Source organism: Carassius carassius, chromosome 20, assembly GCF_963082965.1.
Source record: "Carassius carassius chromosome 20, fCarCar2.1, whole genome shotgun sequence".
NCBI lineage: Eukaryota > Metazoa > Chordata > Actinopteri > Cypriniformes > Cyprinidae > Carassius > Carassius carassius.
Window position 1 is genome coordinate 20760145 of NC_081774.1, and position 19428 is coordinate 20779572.

Genomic DNA, 19428 nt, shown 5'->3' on the forward strand with positions numbered 1-19428 from the left:
GCCAAGGCGGAACAAGGCGTGGTAGCTCGTACCAAGGGGCGTGGTGAGCTGGAAACTGCTTACGTCACCTGGCACCGCTTACGTCACTTGTCACCGCAACATCCAATAGGAAAAATCAACTGCAGGAGCCACCGTTCAACCTGAAGAGGGCAGCACTCAGATGTTTTTACACCATATATTGTAGAAATAAAACACTTTATACTCAAATGTCAAAAAAGTTACTCAAATCAATGAACAGCACTTATAAAACCCCATTCTTACAGATCATTAACTAAAAAAAGTTGGTTTAGGGTTTAGTTACTCTTTAATTACATAATTTAGATTTTTGGGTGAACTAACCCTTTAAGGCGCTTTCGCCGGTGTTTCTGAACGTGTGCCAGCAGAGACGTTCCTCGCCGGTGCAGTAGGTGGCAGTATTGACATGCACAGCTTCTAGCGCTCCACATCAGTCCAGTGAAGAACCAGACGTTTATGGCTATTCCTGGCTGTCCTATGTGGAACGATTTTCCAGCGCTGCCGGGCGTGTTTATGCACTAGATTTACCAAGAACTCACAGCTCCACCTGCACTAGACTCGACAGCTTTATTATTTCGTGATGGCGGCGAGTGCCAAACGAAAACAGGAGGAGAAACACTTGAAGATGCTTCGGGAGATGACCAGCCAGCCTCCCAATAGGAAATGCTTTGACTGCGATCAGCGCGGCCCGACCTACGCCAACATGACAGTGGGCTCGTTTGTGTGCACCACCTGTTCCGGAATACTGTAAGTTTTTAACGAAGCCCCTCATATCCACACAGATGGCGTATTAACTTGTTGTTTTCCCCAAGAGTCTGCACGGGCAGACGCCTAACAACCCCTCCCATCTGAGAGATCATCTGCAGAATGTGTCCCAGCTGCTAACATCATCATAACATCAGCTTTCACAAAAATAGCACGAGATTCAGCACCGGGGGAGCCGAGCTTTTCAAAGAGGACCGGCTCCTATTCAAATAAGGCCGTGTGACGTTGGTGTTAATTGTGTGTGTTCGGAAAGTATTGTATCAACGTTTGACACACCCATGTTTAAACACGTCAGCCGCTTGTGCACAGATTATGTCGATAACTGGATGAATTGAAGAAAATGTGAGTGGTTTTGAACTTACAGACAGTGCCACATATGAAAATGTCTGTATGATATTGTGGTGCTGGGTTTGGGGCCCCAATTTGGGGTCCTAAGACAAAAAAGCCCTCCTCAACTCAATTTCTTCATGAAATTCTGGTTCAGTGATGTGACTAAGTAAGACAGGGGCCCCCAGAGGGCTTTGAGGCTCCATGCAGGGCCTCAGTTTAGTGTCCTACGTCAAAAGAGCCACCATTGTGGTCAGTGTCTTTATGGTATTCTGGTGCAGGGATATGACTTAATATGACCGGGACCCACAAGGGCCTTTAAGGGCTTTAAGTGTCTTTATTATACAACCCGAATTCCGGAAAAGTTGGGACGTTTTTTAAATTTTAATAAAATGAAAACTAAAAGACTTTCAAATCACATGAGCCAATATTTTATTCACAATAGAACATAGATAACATAGCAAATGTTTAAACTGAGAAAGTTTACAATTTTATGCACAAAATGAGCTCCTTTCAATTTTGATTTCTGCTACAGGTCTCAAAATAGTTGGGACGGGGCATGTTTACCATGGTGTAGCATCTCCTTTTCTTTTCAAAACAGTTTGAAGACGTCTGGGCATTGAGGCTATGAGTTGCTGGAGTTTTGCTGTTGGAATTTGGTCCCATTCTTGCCTTATATAGATTTCCAGCTGCTGAAGAATTCGTGGTCGTCTTTGACTTATTTTTCGTTTAATGATGCGCCAAATGTTCTCTATAGGTGAAAGATCTGGACTGCAGGCAGGCCAGGTTAGCACCCGGACTCTTCTACGACGAAGCCATGCTGTTGTTATAGTTGCAGTATGTGGTTTTGCATTGTCCTGCTGAAATAAACAAGGCCTTCCCTGAAATAGACGTTGTTTGGAGGGAAGCATATGTTGCTCTAAAACCTTTATATACCTTTCAGCATTCACAGAGCCTTCCAAAACATGCAAGCTGCCCATACCGTATGCACTTATGCACCCCCATACCATCAGAGATGCTGGGTTTTGAACTGAACGCTGATAACATGCTGGAAGGTCTCCCTCCTCTTTAGCCCAGAGGACACGGCGTCCGTGATTTCCAACAAGAATGTCAAATTTGGACTCTGACCATAAAACACTATTCCACTTTGAAATAGTCCATTTTAAATGAGCCTTGGCCCACAGGACACGACGGCGCTTCTGGACCATGTTCACATATGGCTTCCTTTTTGCATGATAGAGCTTTAGTTGGCATCTGCTGATGGCACGGCGGATTGTGTTTACCGACAGTGGTTTCTGAAAGTATTCCTGGGCCCATTTAGTAATGTCATTGACACAATCATGCCGATGAGTGATGCAGTGTCGTCTGAGAGCCTGAAGACCACGGGCATCCAATAAAGGTCTCCGGCCTTGTCCCTTACGCACAGAGATTTCTCCAGTTTCTCTGAATCTTTTGATGATGTTATGCACTGTAGATGATGAGATTTGCAAAGCCTTTGCAATTTGACGTTGAGGAACATTGTTTTTAAAGTTTTCCACAATTTTTTTACGCAGTCTTTCACAGATTGGAGAGCCTCTGCCCATCTTTACTTCTGAGAGACTCTGATTCTCTAAGTCTAAGACAAAGCTTTTATAGCTAATCATGTTACAGACCTGATATCAATTAACTTAATTAATCACTAGATGTTCTCCCAGCTGAATCTTTTCAAAACTGCTTGCTTTTTTAGCCATTTGTTGCCCCCGTGCCAACTTTTTTGAGACCTGTAGCAGGCATTAAATTTTAAATGAGCTAATTAAGTGGATAAAAGTGTAAAATTTCTCAGTTTAAACATTTGCTACGTTATCTATGTTCTATTGTGAATAAAATATTGGCTCATGTGATTTGAAATTCCTTGAGTTTTCATTTTATTAAAATTTAAAAAACGTCCCAACTTTTCCGGAATTCGGGTTGTATTCTGATGCTGAGATAATACTATATAGGAAAGAGACCACAAACAAAGCCTTAGGGGTCTTAACGGTGCTTCAGTACACCACTCGTGTCAACAGAGCCCACCCTTGTGGTTCATTTATACAGCCATGGCATGTTGATATATTGATTTTATGGGGTCCCCATTTTTGTAAGAAAGAATTTATTCATAATTAAAATTATTTCAAATGTATTTTACATGTTAATAGTATGTATAATTTAGTTATTAACTAACAATGCCAAAAATCAACAAATAATAATGATTGGCTTATAACAAAAAACTTACGTCTGATCATTTAGAAACGTTATAGAAAATCTCTCTTGGAAAAAAAAAAGAATATGTTTTGAGGTATCATTTGCGCTTAAAGTGCGAAGAAAGTTTGTCTAGAAGAATAACAAATATAAGCACCACTAATAATGTATGAGTGGTAGAAGTAGGGCTTTCGAAGTTTAGTATTGTCTGTGCCGTGACCAATCTGTGATGCTTATGTCATTTGATTTGTACCCCAGACGAGGCCTCAACCCTCCACACAGAGTGAAGTCCATCTCTATGACAACTTTCACCCAACAGGAAATCGAGTTCTTAGAAAAACACAGCAATGAGGTACAACCCGCGTTTCCACAAAGGGCACATTACAATTTATACACATAATGAGGTTCAGTCTCTTTTTCTTTTTTTTCTTTTGTGCTCAGGTCTGCAAGCACATCTGGCTGGGATTGTATGATGACAAGAGCTCTGTGATACCAGATTTCCGTGAACCTCAGAAAGTCAAAGAGTTTCTTCAGGAGAAATACGAGAAGAAAAGATGGTAAGGAGTCTGGTCAGATCCATCCCTCTTTTGTGTTGTGTGTTTTTGTGTAGCATGTTGCTTTTTGCTTTGTACTAGGATGTTCATCTCAGTTATTTTTCCTAACCGACAACCGATGCTCGTTAACCGTTAACAGACAAGATTACCGTATTTTCCGGACTATAAGTCGCACTTTTTTTTTATAGTTTGGCTCGTACTGCGACTTATAGTCAGGTGCGACTTATTTATCAAAATTAATTTGACATGAACCGAGAGAAATGAACCAAGAGAAAACAATACCGTCTATAGAGCATAGAGCGCCCTCTCGCGGCTGTAGACCGTAATCTCTTGGTTCTAAATGAATGCGACTTATAGTCCAGTGCGACTTATGTTTTTTTCCTCATCATGACGTATTTTTGGACTGATGCGACTTATACTCAGGTGCGACTTATAGTCCGAAAAATACGGTATTGTAAATTAGAATTTAATTAAATAAGAAGGGAGAATGGTCCCGTTAAAAATACTAACATTTGTTTCCTGGGGATTAATTTTACATGCGCAAAAAGCAACAAAAAACAGAACATGAGGATTCACGTTCTTCATATAACATAACGCACTTGCAGCGCTTCTGCGAGCAGAGAAAAACATAATAAAGCTAGGCTATATATTACGAATAAATAGGCCTATACAATAAATATATTTTTTCTTGAATAATAAATTACATTCATTTTTGTGCTGCATGAAAGGAAACCGATGGCAGAAAGCGGCATCCTATTTTTCTTTTACATGGAATATTGGAACGTGAGTGAAGTAGGCTATAATAAATAATAATTTAGCATTCAAATACATCACGAATATGGAAACATTTGATTTTGTGTCGAATGAGAGACCCAAAATTGGTTTCAGTTTCGTTTTAGCCTATATGAATGATTGATGAATGATATGTTACTATAAGTTCTTATAGGCTACTTTTTATTGTTCTTTTTTAAATATGCTACTGTTAATTGAAAGGATTTGTTGTGGAGTGAGGGTAACTAAAATAGCATACCTATGTTTACAGTGTTTGTTATAATGTTTGTAAACAGTTTGCATCGGCATTAGGCTTATTTCTGAATGTAATAATAAAATGCGACTTATTAATAGGCTACGCGACTTGTTTTTTTTTCTCTCTAAAAAACAACAACATTTATGTGTAGCCTATTTTAACAATGCAGCAAAACTTAAATATTTTGATAAATTACTGAAAATAAATAAATGACTTTTAAACAGTAAACCATTTACTGTAACTGATTAATTTCTAAAATTAAAATGTACATCCCTACTTTGTACACGTGTCTGATGAGACAGATGCTTCTGAAATTATGCAGTTTCATCGTTTTAGCTGGCATTATTGTTATTGTAGTGCTATAAAGCTGTTCAGATTTATAAAGAGGTTTTCAAATAAATGATTTAGTAAATTCTGATGGAAACCCCAACATCCTTGTAATAAACTGTATTTATTACAGTTAAATGCAGCCTTGATGAGCATAAGGGAAAACATAAAAAGAAGTCTTACTGACCCCAAACTTTTGAATGGTAGTGTATGACTGCAAATTGTGCTAATTATGTTATAAAACAAAGCTCTTCAAGTCTTCTTAACAAGACATAGTCCTTGTTTAAAAAAAAAAAATCTTTATTCTAAAAACTCCCGAGGGCACCCGTGGCAAATTAGCTTTCCTGGTTGGCCTACTAATTGACAGCTCTGTTACTTGCAGGTATGTTCCCCCAGAACAAGCCAAGGTGATCGCCACTGTGCAGGCCTCAATATCTGGTTCATCTGCTAGCAGTACCAGTAGCACCCCAGAGGTTCTTCCCCAGCCCCTCAAAACCCTGCATCTTACCAAGACTCCATCCAACCAGGTAACGACGTATAACCTCCTTTACATTTGTACCTTCATTTGGAACCACAGAACGTTTTTCTTCGCGAAACCAGGTTATGCCCTGTTTTCCTCTTCATGTCTCCCCCACATTTGTCTCTCAGTCCCCAGTGACCAGTCGTGTTCAGGCCCAGGCTGCAGGCCAGGAGAAGAAGTTTGACCTCCTCTCTGACTTGGGTGGAGATATTTTTGCTGCCCCTCAAGCTCAAACTTCCAGCTCCTCAAACTTTGCTAATTTTGCACATTTTAACAGGCCCTCAGGTAACAATTTTTTAATAGATTGACAGCTCTAATTTGTGTTTAAGGTGAAGAGCTTATTTAGATGCTGTGGCTGATAACAAGTTCCTTTAATTGTTTCGCCACTATTAATCATTTTGTAGCTTTCTGTCATTCATTTAAAGGTAAAGTTCATCCAAAAATGAAAATAGTGTTCATTTGCTCACTCTCGTGTTGTTCCAAATCTGCATGGCTTGCGTTCTTCTGAGTTACACAAAAAATTATGTGGGGGAAATTTTGTTTATTATTATAGGTATAAAAGCAGTTGAGATGAGGTTGAGTAAATGAAAACAGCATTTTCATTCTGGATGAACAATCCTATTAAATGATTTCAACTATCCTACTCTTCAACCATTTGTATATTATGTCAGTCACCACACCGTTTTGCTTTTGGTTGTCTAAATTTATGTCAGAACCATGATTTCACACTGTCACTTAATTTTCCTCATCAGTCCTGTTCATTCATGTATTTTGTTCACCCTGTGCCATCTGTAGCACAAAATAATTCCACCACAGACTTTGCCAACTTTGATTCGTTTGGAAATGCTAGTGTACCATCACATTTTGGCACATCACCCCCATCAAAGCCTTCCCTTCAACAACCCCACACAGGTACCCTGCCCTGCCCTATCCATTGTTTGTTACGCTCACGGTTATTTCCATTTCCTGTCATGGCTATTACAGAATGTAATTAGCTAAATGTCACATCTGTGCTGTTGTCATTTAAGGAAGAGGATGAGTCAGTGAATTGACTCCTTTTTTTAGTTATTTATTATCTTTGTTTATTGATTTATTTAATAATACATTTAAAATGCAGTTCATACATAGAATGACTTCAAACACATCTACTGTAATGAGCATGGTTTTTAATTACATTTTTGGGGGGTATAAAGTCAGAAATGTCAGGTTAATACAACTGTCCTGATAATGAAGAAATTATCATTTTCAAAAATCAATAAAATCATTATTGAAAAAAAATTTAAGTAGTAAAAAGTTTTAGAAGGACATAATCTTAACTTAAAGTTTGCTAGGGGAAAAATAATTAAATAAAACTGTGTATTAATATTTGAAAAACCTTTGTTAGAAGCAAAAGTCATGTGGTGCGACCAAAGTACATGAGTAAAAAATTAATTAATTAACATCAATTAAGCATAAAATAGGGAAATATATCCTAGAGAGGACCCCTGTAGAACTGTGTGACAAGGCAAGGTAAATTCAGGTTGTTAATGTCATGTGGAGCAACTCACATTAAAAGTAAATTGTGTTGTTTCAGTATTATTTATATACTATTACAGTATTAAGATTTTGAATGAAATTTGTGTTTTCAGTCCTCATTTTAATTTGAGGAATGTTAGTTATGTGCTTTCCTTTTATATTATTTTGTTTTTATATTTCTATTTTGCTTTGTATTTAAGTTATTTTAGTATATTAGTAAATTGCACAGGCAACAATTTGTAAAAGCTTTGGTAACACTTTAGTATAGGGTCAAATTCACACTAATAACTAGTTGCTTATTAGCATGTCTATTATTAACATATTGGCTGTTTATTAGTGCTTATAAAGTACATATAATTCATGACATCCATAATCCTACCCAATACCCTAAACTTAACACGTCATTATCTTGAAAATGGCATAAAAGCCATGATAACAAACCAACATGAATACAAAGAGTACATCCTTTATCAATATATCGTTTTTTTGTTTTTTTTTGTGAAAACTGTTTTGTTGTTGACCCATATGTGTTTATTAATAAATTTAGGCTAAAGATAATTTTTCCCATTCAGGTGGAGGCATGTCCATTCCTCCACTACCCAGTATGGCTCCTGTCCCGCCTCAGAGCAGTTTATCAGCAGAGGACCGTTACGCTGCCCTGGCTGAGCTTGACAGTGCCCTCAGTTCAACCACTACAAGTGCAAGCGTACAAGGGTGAGAGATTACTGTATTACTTGCTGCACAATCCACCTTACTTTTTAGGCTTTAATCTTTTTTATGTGCTCATGTATATCTTTTTGTGTGTGTATGCACCAAAGTGTGTTTGGAGGCGTCCCAGGAGCTCCTGCACATCCACCTCAGCCAGGACTACCCAACATGCAACAGAGTTTTGCAGGTGGAGCTTTTAAGATTCTTTTAAGTAAGTTAGTTTTAACATTTAATCTTTTTAACTGAACTCAACTGTTTTATTGTGCAGCTGCCCCCTCCACAAACCCATTTGTGGCTGCTGGGATGGTTCAGGAGCCCATGTCCACAAATCCATTCCAAACCAATGGAAGAGCAGCAGTCTCGGGTAAAACCTAGCTTTGGTCGAGCTCAGCATGCCCGTTATGTGTGTGTCCATTTAAGGAATGAGCAGGTGAAACATGCTACTCCTCCTCTGGTCTCCTTTTATTTACTTTAGCCTCATTTGGCTCTGGCTCTATGAGCATGCCAGCTGGCTTTGGGAACACATCCAGTTACTGCCTGCCAACCAGTTTTAGTGGGACCTTCCAGCAGCAATTCCCTGGCCAAGGTCCCTTTCCCCCACCTGCAGCCTACCACCAACAGCCCAATGGTATGTGAGACTATATTTGTGTCTTTGTGAGTGTGAGGTGGCCCAATCCCCCAGTGGCTTATGCATACTCTCTATTCTTTTATGCATACTCCTATAAGTCATGAGAAAAGCTTGGTTTGTATTTTATTAAGCATCAGCTCTTTTTGATTTCCGTGCTTTGATTTTTGGTGTTGCATGTGATGGAGTAGCAGGTTCAGTGCTTTAGCATTGTCTCTCAGTGTAATACATAAGCTCCATAGCTGTTCTTCTTTTATGGTCCTCCTCAGGGGGCTTTCCAGCCTATGGACAGGCCAAACCTATGGGCAACTATGGGCAGGCGGTCACAGGACCTGGCATCTCCAGCAACCCATTCATGGTAAGCAAGCCAGTGGCTAGAATGTAAATACGAAGTATCATAGATATTCTTTATTAATTGTTCTAAAAACGATGGTTCTCAAACTTTTTACTCATTCCCCATAATCCAACACAATATTCAAAGGCCCCTCATAGTCCAACAAAATATTCAAAGCGCCCCATCCCCGCATAATCCAACATTATATTTAAAGGGGTCATGAACTGCCTTGTTTTTTTAAGTGGACATCAATAAAAAACAATCATATTTTAGAAGTACTAGGCTATTTCTTGTCCTGATTTAATGCCCCTCATCTGTTTTATTAGGCTTGGTGGATTGTAGACTGAAGTAAATGGCCATTGCTATGATAGGCTAACAGTTGGGAATATTCCACATCCTTCATAGATGGAACGCATAAATACATAATACATATCAATCGATCTGTAAGAAGAGACAAACCAATAGTGACCATGTAATAAAAACACTTACTCGCACTTTTGTGGTGCGACATTACTGTCCGATTCAATATAGTCGGCACAGCATCGTATTTTAGTTTCAATCTTTCTGAAGATCCTGCGTCGAATTGTGCATTGTTTGTAAACGAGTCCAAGTAAACAAAGGACCAAGTTCTTACTGATGTGGTCTGGATCTTCAAAGTTCATCCACTCTTTCTCAACATTGGGATCAGAAGGAACGCAATGCAAATGTCTTCAGAACATCTTTGTCCTTTTGGTTTCTGCGTAGACCTGCATTTGCGCCTCTTGTTATTTACCCACTATGTGCATGGATCGGTGGGTGGGGCTAAACTGGCAGTGATATAGAAGCAGGTGTTGATCTTCGGCGGAGGCGGGGTTCAACCACACTATTACATGATTTTTAGCAGACTGCCTTCAAAATAAGCTGTTTTTAGACTAGAGACAAAGTTCTGATTTCTGAAACATACAGAAGGTTTTTATAGCACAATGTCCCCTTACATGTCAAAAGATCAAGGGAATATTTATTTCTCAGTTCATGAGCCCTTTAAAGGCCTTCCAATATAAAGTTTTCTTGTTACCTCAGCTGTAATTTTGACAAAGTTGCTAGTTAACTTTTTTTCTTTAGAGAGTTGAGCGGTTGTGGTTGAGCTCTAAAACTGGTAAGAGCTGTAGTCTGTAATGTGGTAAAATCTATAGTTACTAACCTAAAATAAAGGAAATATTCAAGAGTAAAGAAATTAATTGGACAAATAAGAAAACTATTTTTGTTTAAAACTGAAATGGCGATTAATCGAAAGATGACAGAAGTTATCTTGAAATGCAAAAATGCTTCTGTGAACTAAACCCTGGAGCCCCCTTTTTTTTTGCAACCATGTAACAATGCTGTCCCCAAAAGTAACTGCAAAGTAAACAAACTACAGGTCTGAAAACACTTTAATCTTCACTGCACTTTTTAGATATAATTTTGTTGCCAGTGCTTAAACTTAAAATGTGTCCCACATTCCACAAAAATTGATGTTGCATTCTGTAGTGCATTCACTATATTTTTCATTTGTCCTTTAATTTGCACATTGCACCGAAGCTATGAATGACACCTTCAGAACAATGTTTCTTCATCAACTCTGATGGTGACACTGTCTCGTCTTGTCTTCTATTCAGGGCGGAGGTCCAGCAGGACCGTACCCCACAGGAGGTTCCTCCACAAACCCCTTTCTTTAAAGCGCTTTTTACCCCACATCTCCACAGCGTCATGCACACATTCCACATCACCAATGCTCTAAAACATTGTCTTCAAGAATCTGAAAGTATTCAGATTTTATATTTACTGCACTGAGTCTTCGACATTTCAAGAGAAAGAGCTGAGGATACACAGGTGACGGTCTTCCCCACCCATCTCTGTATTCTGGACAAAACTCCAAACTCGTTTGTCCCTCCTCATTTATGCCTTCGACTCATGTTTTATGCCTAGAAAGTAAGCTCCTTGTGCATATCAGCATTTGTAATCCTTTTAAAACCATGTTATTCACAAAGAGGAACTGTGACCGAACAGCAGAACACAGTGGTGTCTATGGATGCTGTGATTAGCTTTTACAAACAACTTAGTTTGTCCTTAGCACCTGCTCTAGCAGAAATGTTACGTTCTGTTGAGGCCAAAACACATGTGAGGAATAGATGCCAATAATCGTCTCAAGGAGGTAAGAAAATATGGTTTGGATTAAAACCTGACATCTGTTGTAAGGGCATTGGAGCTCAGCACAAGTGGCTATGTAGATAAAGCAGGTTTCTACAGCACAAAAGGACCGAAGTAGATGTAAGTGGTAGATTTCACATTTCTATGATCTCCCCTCTGGGTCTTTATTGCTGCAACTTGGGAAATTGGCAGGTCTGACCTGCAGTGATCTCCGTTAATGGATTGTTGACAACATCAAAAGTTACCATTACAGGTATACAAGTTAATGTGTACATATATAAATATATGTATAAAATATTAAATGATTTTTAACTACTGTGTTACATGCATCTGTTTGTGTCTTATTTAATTTTTTTTTTTTTTAGTACTTCCTGGAGCATTGCTTGAGTTTTTAGTTTGTTCTAACTATGTGATATGCATGGTTGTAATGTTAATATCTCCCACTTACCCTGCTGGACAATAGATTGGAATAATTACGAATATTTTTAATGGTTTTAAACAAAAAGGGTTTGAACTATTTGGCAGCACTACTGTTTTTAACAGTGATAATATGAAATGTTTCTTCAGCACCCAATCAGCATATTAGAATGATTATGTCACACTGAAGCCTGGAGTAATGGCTGCTGAAAATACAGCTTTGCCAAACAGGAATAAATTATGTTTTAAAATATTTTAAAATAGAAAATTGAATTTTAATAATATTTCACAATATTACTGTCTTTATTTCTGTTAAGTAAATGCAGTGGTGAGCATGCATGACGTAAAAAAATATATAATGTAAACTTATAGCTGGCAGTGTTATTTCAATCAGGAATGTAAATAATCGCAAAGAAGAGAAATATTTAATGCTGAAAAATTTGATTCATCTTAGGCTGCGTTTATAACTACTGGAGCAAATAAAAAACAGATGGAACTAATTAATCAAATTGACCAACAGACTGAGAGACAGCTGTTTTTTTTCTTTCTTTCTTTTTTCATCAACTACTTAAACCCCTCTGATCTTGCATTAACATTCATCAAATGTTCTTTAGAACATTTTAATTAACGCATTTACCTATGACCAAAAGTGGATGATTTCTACATTTATTATTCTGTTAAAGCTGCCAGATGAAATCATCCATTTTATTTTTTGTTACCAAATATGGGGTTATTTTAATGGTTTAAATAGTAGAATCATAAATTCAATATTTATTAATTCAAAATTATATATATTCAAACAGTTTACTTTTTTCACATTTTAATTGTTCACATCTACACTAAAATACTAATTTCATATGACTAGTAACTTATTATTTGTCTTATTCTTCTTCTAATTATATTGTTTTAAAAAATTGTAAAAAAAATCTTATAAACACAATGGCTCTGGCGACGCCCATGCTTTGGCTGACGCAGGCTGTGGAGTTTCTGTTGTCCTGGTAACGCGTCAACGGAATCCGGGAATGGCGAGTTTACTGGGAGAAACTCTGTTTGAGATCAGTGGACAAGGTCCTGCACCAATAAAGGACTATTTCCACTTTGCAATAACAAAATCCCAGGTTTGTCGAGTTGATTATATTGTTAACACAAGTTAGCGGCTGCCAACGTTACATGACCAAAAGTTTGCTGTTTGTTTATCTCTTCTCTTCTAGAGCTTCCAAACGCAATGCTAAATTGTAATTTACAAATCACAAATGTAACCAAATAGCCTGGTGATAGAGAACGAGATTAATACATGCGTGTCTTCATCACGTCTGGGCTTGTAGACTTTACTAGCTTTAATTATCACACTGAAGTGTAAAAATTTAAATTGGAGATATTTTACATAAAGACGCTAGTTACTGATTTCTACTTAAGATCCTACAAGATATAATATGGAAAAGAACGTTCAGGTCTTTATTGTTCGATATTATTTATCACAATTACAAACTGCAGGTAATTTGGAGCTGGTGGAAGATCTCTTTGAGGTCAGACTGCAGAAACACACCACCAGGACAACTGAGAGAATCACATGAAGACTTTTTAGAAGACAAACGTCTGCAAAGTGAGTTATTCAGTCCATGTTAGTATACAAGTGCATCTCAGTAAATTTGAATGTCGTGGAAAAGTTCATTTATTTAAGTAAATCAACTCACAAACTCATGTATTAAATAAATTCGGTGCATACAGACTGAAGTAGTTTAAGTCTTTGGTTCTTTTAATTGTGATGATTTTGGCTCACATTTAACAAAAACCAACCAATTCACTATCTCAACCAATTATATTTCATAAGACCAGTAAAAAAAAAACATTTGGCCCTGCTGAGGTGGTCAGGAGTGGCTTAACAAGAGGAATACGACAACTGTAGCCAAATTCCTTGACACGGCTGTATGCCTTCAATTCAATTCAATTCAAGTTTATTTGTATAGCGCTTTTTACAATACAAATCGTTACAAAGCAACTTTACAGAAAATTAAAAATAATAATAATAATACAAGACGTAGTCAGCTAGATGATGAACTATCAATATTATTAATTAATAGTAATTATATGATGCAGTCACACATGTAGCAATAATTGTTAGTTCTGTTTGTTGATTCAAGGTTAGGATCATCTGGGGTCCTCTGAGGGTCAGCATCATCTCTTCTCAGGTGTTCTGGATCCAGACTGGAGCTTGTGTAAATACATCCCGTGGCAAAACATAGAAACAAGATAGAGACATCATTAGCATAGCTGCTGATCCAACAAAGTAAAATTAGTTTAACCCAAGCTAAAGAATAAAAATGCAGATGCAACTACACTCACAATTTAAGAGATACATTATTCGAATGCTTGGCGAAAGAGATGCGTTTTTAATCTAGATTTAAACAGAGAGAGTGTGTCTGAACCCCGAACATTATCAGGAAGGCTATTCCAGAGTTTGGGAGCCAAATGTGAAAAAGCTCTACCTCCTTTAGTGGACTTTGCTATCCTAGGAACTACCAAAAGTCCAGCGTTTTGTGACCTTAGGGTGCGTGATGGGTTGTAGCGTGGTAGAAGGCTAGTTAGGTACGCAGGAGCTAAACCATTTAGGGCCTTATAGGTAAGTAATGATAATTTGTAACAGATACGGAACTTAATAGGTAGCCAGTGCAGAGACTGTAAAATTGGGGTAATATGATCATATTTTCTTGACCTGGTAAGGACTCTAGCTGCTGCATTTTGGACTACCTGTAGCTTGTTTATTGACGAAGCAGGACAACCACCTAGAAGTGCATTACAATAGTCCAGTCTAGAGGTCATGAATGCATGAACTAGCTTTTCTGCATCAGAAACAGATAACATGTTTCGTAGCTTGGCAATGTTTCTAAGATGGAAGAATGCAGTTTTTGTAACATTGGAAATATGATTTTCAAAAGACAAATTGCTGTCTAATATAACACCCAGATTTCTGACTGTAGAGGAAGTAACAGTACATCCGTCTAGTTGCAGATTGTAATCTACAAGATTCTGTGTGGTGTTTTTTGGTCCAATAATTAATATCTCTGTCTTATCTGAATTTAATTGGAGAAAATTATTTGTCATCCAATCTTTTACATTTTTAACACACTCTGTTAGCTTAGATAATTGGGAAGTTTCATCTGGTCTCGTTGAAATATATAGCTGAGTATCATCAGCATAACAGTGGAAGCTTATTCCGTATTTTCTAATAATATTACCAAGGGGCAACATGTATATTGAAAATAGAAGGGGACCTAGGACGGATCCTTGTGGCACTCCATATTTTACTGATGATAAATGAGATGACACCCCATTTAAGTAAACAAAATGGTAGCGATCGGACAGGCCTTGACCTTTATCACTTGTGAAGTTCACTCAAATTCTTGAATCGGTTTTGCTTGAAAGTCCTCATAAGGCTGCCGTTCTCTCGGTTGGTTGTGCATCTTTTTCTTCCACACTTTTTCCTTCCACTCAACTTTCTGTTAACATGCTTGGATACAGCCCTCTGTGAACAGCCAGCTTGTTTGGGAATGAATGTTTGTGGCTTACCCTCCTTGTAAAGGGTGTCAATGATTGTCTTCTGGACAACAGTCAGATCAGCAGTCTTCCCCATGATTGTGTAGTCTAGTGACTCAAACTGAGAGACCATTTTGAAGGCTCAGGAAACATTTGCAGGTGTTTTGAGTTGATTAGGTGGTTGGAATGTCACCATATTCTAATTTGTTGAGATTTGTTTGGTTTTTGTTAAATGTGAGCCAAAATCATCGCATTTAAAAAAACCAAAGACTTAAACTACTTAAGTCTGTGTGCACTGAATTTCTTTTTAATTAAAATTAAATTCAATGTATGCATTTAGCAGATGCTTTTATCCAAAGCGACTTATATTGCATTCAAGCTAACAATTTTCTCCTAACATGTGTTCCCTGGGATTCGAACCCCCAACCTTGCGCTCTACCAACCACTCTACCTATAGCTACAGGAACACTTTTTAATACATTTTATTTAATACACAAGTTACACAATTTGAGTTGAATTACTGAAATGAACTTTTCAATGACATTCAAATTTTTTGAGATGCACCTGTATATCATTGTTATTCTTACTATTACAGACATGCATACACTTCATATTTTTAAGCTAAATTTCAAATGAAGTGTAATGTAAACTGTGGCTCATTCACCGAACAATCTGATCTGTCTCATCCAGATCAAGTGAGAGTGGTATTTGGTCCTCACATCTTGCAATACTCCCAAAATTTATGCCAGGGACACTATGATTACATTGTCCGTCTCCCCAATGCTTTACTTTTCAACATCATGGCACATCTGGACCTTGAAGACATTTCAGTTGTTTCACACACCTGCCGTAGGTTTAAAGAGGTAAGGCCTATTGTAATCCCTTTGCTTTTAAATGTGTCGTTTAACAAATCCAAATGGCTTTTATTTTAAATAAAATAACTCAAGCACATATTTCAAGCAAAACATTTCACATGAAATCTTAAAATTTTGACATTATTCCAATTTTATAATTACTTTAGGAGTTTGCTGTGAGTTAAATGGTTACATGGAAACTCCGTTGTGGGCTTTTTTTCTCTCCAGCTTTGTAACTCTGAGGATTTCTGGGAGCAGACAGTGAGGAAACATTGTGACACTGTGACACCAACAGTGGAGGCTTTAGCTGAGGAGGTTGGCTGGAGGACAATTTTCTTTACCAACAAGCTGCAGCTGCAGATGCAGATTAGTCGCCGGAAGCAGAAGGAAAATCAGCCCTGTGAGGATAAAAACCAGCCAAGTCCTTCTTCAGTACCTTTGGAGTAAATGACTGAAGACTGTTTACAAAGCCTATTTTAAGTCTGATTAAGACTTTATTTCACAAAACACTATTTTTGCTTGTATTGAAGATTCACTCAAAACTAATCCAACTGAAAATTGCTCAAATCTAAAATGTTTTTGAGCCAAAGAACCAGTTTTAGGTGAAATATATATTTATGCTGTATTTCACAACTTGTAAAATAAACACATAATAGCTGATTTTCTGGCATAGTTATTGCAGTCTTTGAGGTTATTTTAATACATATCCAAAGACTGAGATTATGCCAGCATGTGTTTCCTCTACTTTACCAAACATAACACAGTTCTATATAACACATAATAACAGTATTGTCCTGTCAGATGCCAATTTTTGTGAATAAAAACCTAAAACGTAGAATTTTTTTATGTTATGTCGTTGCAAAAAAACGGTCCTGTTTTGTTCATTAAAAAAATAGCACATTTCAATAATATATTCTTAAAAAAAAATATTTCCAATCCAATTATTTCAAAGCTCATCTGTTGCTGGATTCCTTTGAACCATAACTAGATCAATGGCAATTCAGAATGAGCTTTTACAGTCATTAAACCTGTCAAGAACAATCATATCACAATTATTCTTATTGCAGAATTGCCTATTTATCACCTCACTTCTCCTTGATCATTTTAAATTGTATGCATGAGATAGTAAGACTTGAGTTATTTATGGGCATGTGGTTAAAACACACCCCTCATACGCTCAGTAGATTACTGTTGTGTGGCAATGTGTCACTACACAGTAAAAGACCATGCGTGGGGGGGATGTTGGGAACCTGAGATGCTGTGAATAGACAGTTGGCTGCAGGTGAGACTCGGACACTTTACATCTGTGAATAAGCATGACAAATATCACAGGGAAGGATACTGAAAGGCAAAGTTGTTCATTTAGGATCCAAACAAGCTGAGGAAGAAGGTGTTTCTGAGATTGAACAGTTTATTAATCGAGTAACAAGTGACAGATCAAAAATGACTAACACCAGTGATCGAATGGATTTGGCTTTTGTGCTTCAAACAGGTGAGTGGATTTCTAGTTTTCTCACACTAAACTGTAAAATATCCAAAAAGTTGTGTTGGTCAGCGTTCTAGTGTTTTCTTGAACACAACATGATCATCTGCTTCTGTAGATTTGTGACTCCATGTTCTTGATCTCCATCTAGCTCACATTGTTTTTTTTTTTTACTTTTTCATTTTCTCAAGTGACCAGCTCCAATCTAGCTGACAGCAATAGGCTTTTGGAGACCATAAAATCATTTGTTCACTTTGGAGCTTTCATTGTCACTGGTCTCTTTACCTACCTCATCATAGCAACAGTGCGGAACAACCAGGAGCTGCATCAGAACCCTCGATATGTCCTATTGTGTCAGCACTGCATCTGTCTGACCGGCTTCAACATTATGGGCACAGTTGTACACGGTCTTCGCAGCCTACGTTGGCCAATCTCTCGAATCACCTGTTGGATCCTCTTCGACCTGCAGGTGGTAATGGCACGAGGTTTGATGATCACCCTCACACTGATGTCCATCAGCACTTGTCTGTCCATTTGCATGCCACTCCGCTACCCCGTTCTGGTCCAGCGATTGTACCGCTGGGTCGCTTTGGTGGCTTGCATTCTCGCCTTAATCAACCCCGTAGTGTTCACTGTCCTAGCCTGTGTGCGCTTTCCGTGGGACTATGTGGTTGGGCTGGACACCGAGTGCTCCACGGCTTTGGAGGGCACCGCATGCATCGCCAGCGCTTTAGCATTGCTGTTATTGCTGGTGCTGCTTATCATTATAAGCTACGTGGTGATTTATATGGAAGGCAGACGTGCTGGCCATTTCACACAATCCAACAGTAAAGGCCGCCGCACCATTCTCATCCACAGCCTGCAGATGAGTCTGCACATTCTTCCCTCTCTCATCATCATTTCCCGACATCAGGAGGCGCTCCCCATAGCAGTGTCGATTTTTATCCTCTTCAGTTTTGCACAGTCCCTGAGCCCCGTGGTGTTTGGCCTGCGCTGCAAAGAGCTCTACAAGGATATGCCTCAATTTCTGCCTTGCTTCTGGGGAAACTGTGGCAGCTGTGTTCACACTGGGGGCATAGAGAGCACCAGCACTGGAACAATAACCAGTGCAGAGACCGCAGCCAGTATAGAGACTAACGCCTTCACCTGTATGGCCACCAGCACCCCATCTGCAATAACCACAGAGCATGAGGGCGAGATTGAGGTGTCAGACTTTGATGAGTTAACCGTATAAGTTAGAAAGACGTGGGATGAGATGAACAACAGTGTCTCAACAGTGTTAACAAATAGACAGTGGCCTCTTTATTTAAAACACGGAATAGGGAGGTCAACAAAAGAGACAAAAAAAACTAAGTTTACTTTCTATTTTTTATCTAAACAACATCAAAGGTTTGGGGTCAGGAAGATTAAAAACAAATGTATTCAGCTATAAAGCTATATATAGCTAAAAGAATATGGCTGCGTCCAAAAGCCTTTTGAGGCAGCATTCCATGGCGGGAAAGCATCAAGGAACATCCGGATCAAAATTCTGATTTACTTCCTGTCTCCGGAGGTATCTTCTTCTGATTGAATTTTGAAGGCAGCATAGATGTATTCTTCACTGCCTTCTATATCCCACAATCCTGTGCGTTCCACTCCATGAAGGATATTTTTCTGACAAATATTTTGATGTTATTTCTTGCGAGAAATCAGTATTACAGTAATAAAATATTTCTTTAGTTATCACCGAAATACGTTCTATTTTGTCATAGATCGTTAAACCATTACACTGCCTCAGAAGCCTATCCGAAATCAGTTACATGAGGTGCCTTCGTGAAAAAAAGCTGCTTGCAAAATCATTGCCTCATAATGCAACGAGGCATCAAGTCAGCTGCCTAGGCTTTCGGATGCAGCCTATAACAAAAAGTTAAAAAAATTATAATATTGAGCCCTAAATGTCTATGAACATTTTTTTGTCATGTGAAACATTCACTATGAAGTCTTTAAATTAATACATTTAGGTTATCGTGCATTAAGTTGTATTTGTTTTGACCACAATAA

The 19428-nt window shown here is 38.1% G+C and overlaps 3 protein-coding genes across 4 annotated transcripts; all 3 read left to right on the forward strand.

Moving 5' to 3' along the window:
- The first annotated feature begins 424 nt into the window (after positions 1-424).
- LOC132096651 (arf-GAP domain and FG repeat-containing protein 1-like) lies at positions 425-11423 on the forward strand. 2 transcript variants are annotated; one of them, XM_059502141.1, is made up of 12 exons: positions 425-762; positions 3583-3676; positions 3766-3881; positions 5615-5759; positions 5881-6037; positions 6548-6664; positions 7840-7981; positions 8086-8162; positions 8244-8339; positions 8451-8603; positions 8870-8958; positions 10569-11423. In XM_059502141.1, exons 1-12 carry the CDS (start codon positions 596-598, stop codon positions 10626-10628), a joined length of 1413 nt encoding a protein of 470 aa, XP_059358124.1. In that variant the 5' UTR covers positions 425-595; the 3' UTR covers positions 10629-11423. The 2 variants fall into 2 exon arrangements, with proteins under 2 accessions (XP_059358124.1, XP_059358125.1); XM_059502142.1 differs by lacking the exon at positions 6548-6664.
- Positions 11424-12506: 1083 nt separating this feature from the next.
- Positions 12507-16757, forward strand: fbxo36b (F-box protein 36b). Its single transcript, XM_059500922.1, has 4 exons — positions 12507-12635; positions 13012-13120; positions 15742-15914; positions 16134-16757. Exons 1-4 carry the CDS (start codon positions 12540-12542, stop codon positions 16350-16352), a joined length of 597 nt encoding a protein of 198 aa, XP_059356905.1. The 5' UTR covers positions 12507-12539; the 3' UTR covers positions 16353-16757.
- A 176-nt stretch (positions 16758-16933) lies between these two features.
- LOC132095837 (odorant receptor 131-2) lies at positions 16934-19027 on the forward strand. Its single transcript, XM_059500923.1, has 2 exons — positions 16934-17412; positions 17580-19027. Exons 1-2 carry the CDS (start codon positions 17349-17351, stop codon positions 18620-18622), a joined length of 1107 nt encoding a protein of 368 aa, XP_059356906.1. The 5' UTR covers positions 16934-17348; the 3' UTR covers positions 18623-19027.
- Positions 19028-19428: the final 401 nt, after the last annotated feature.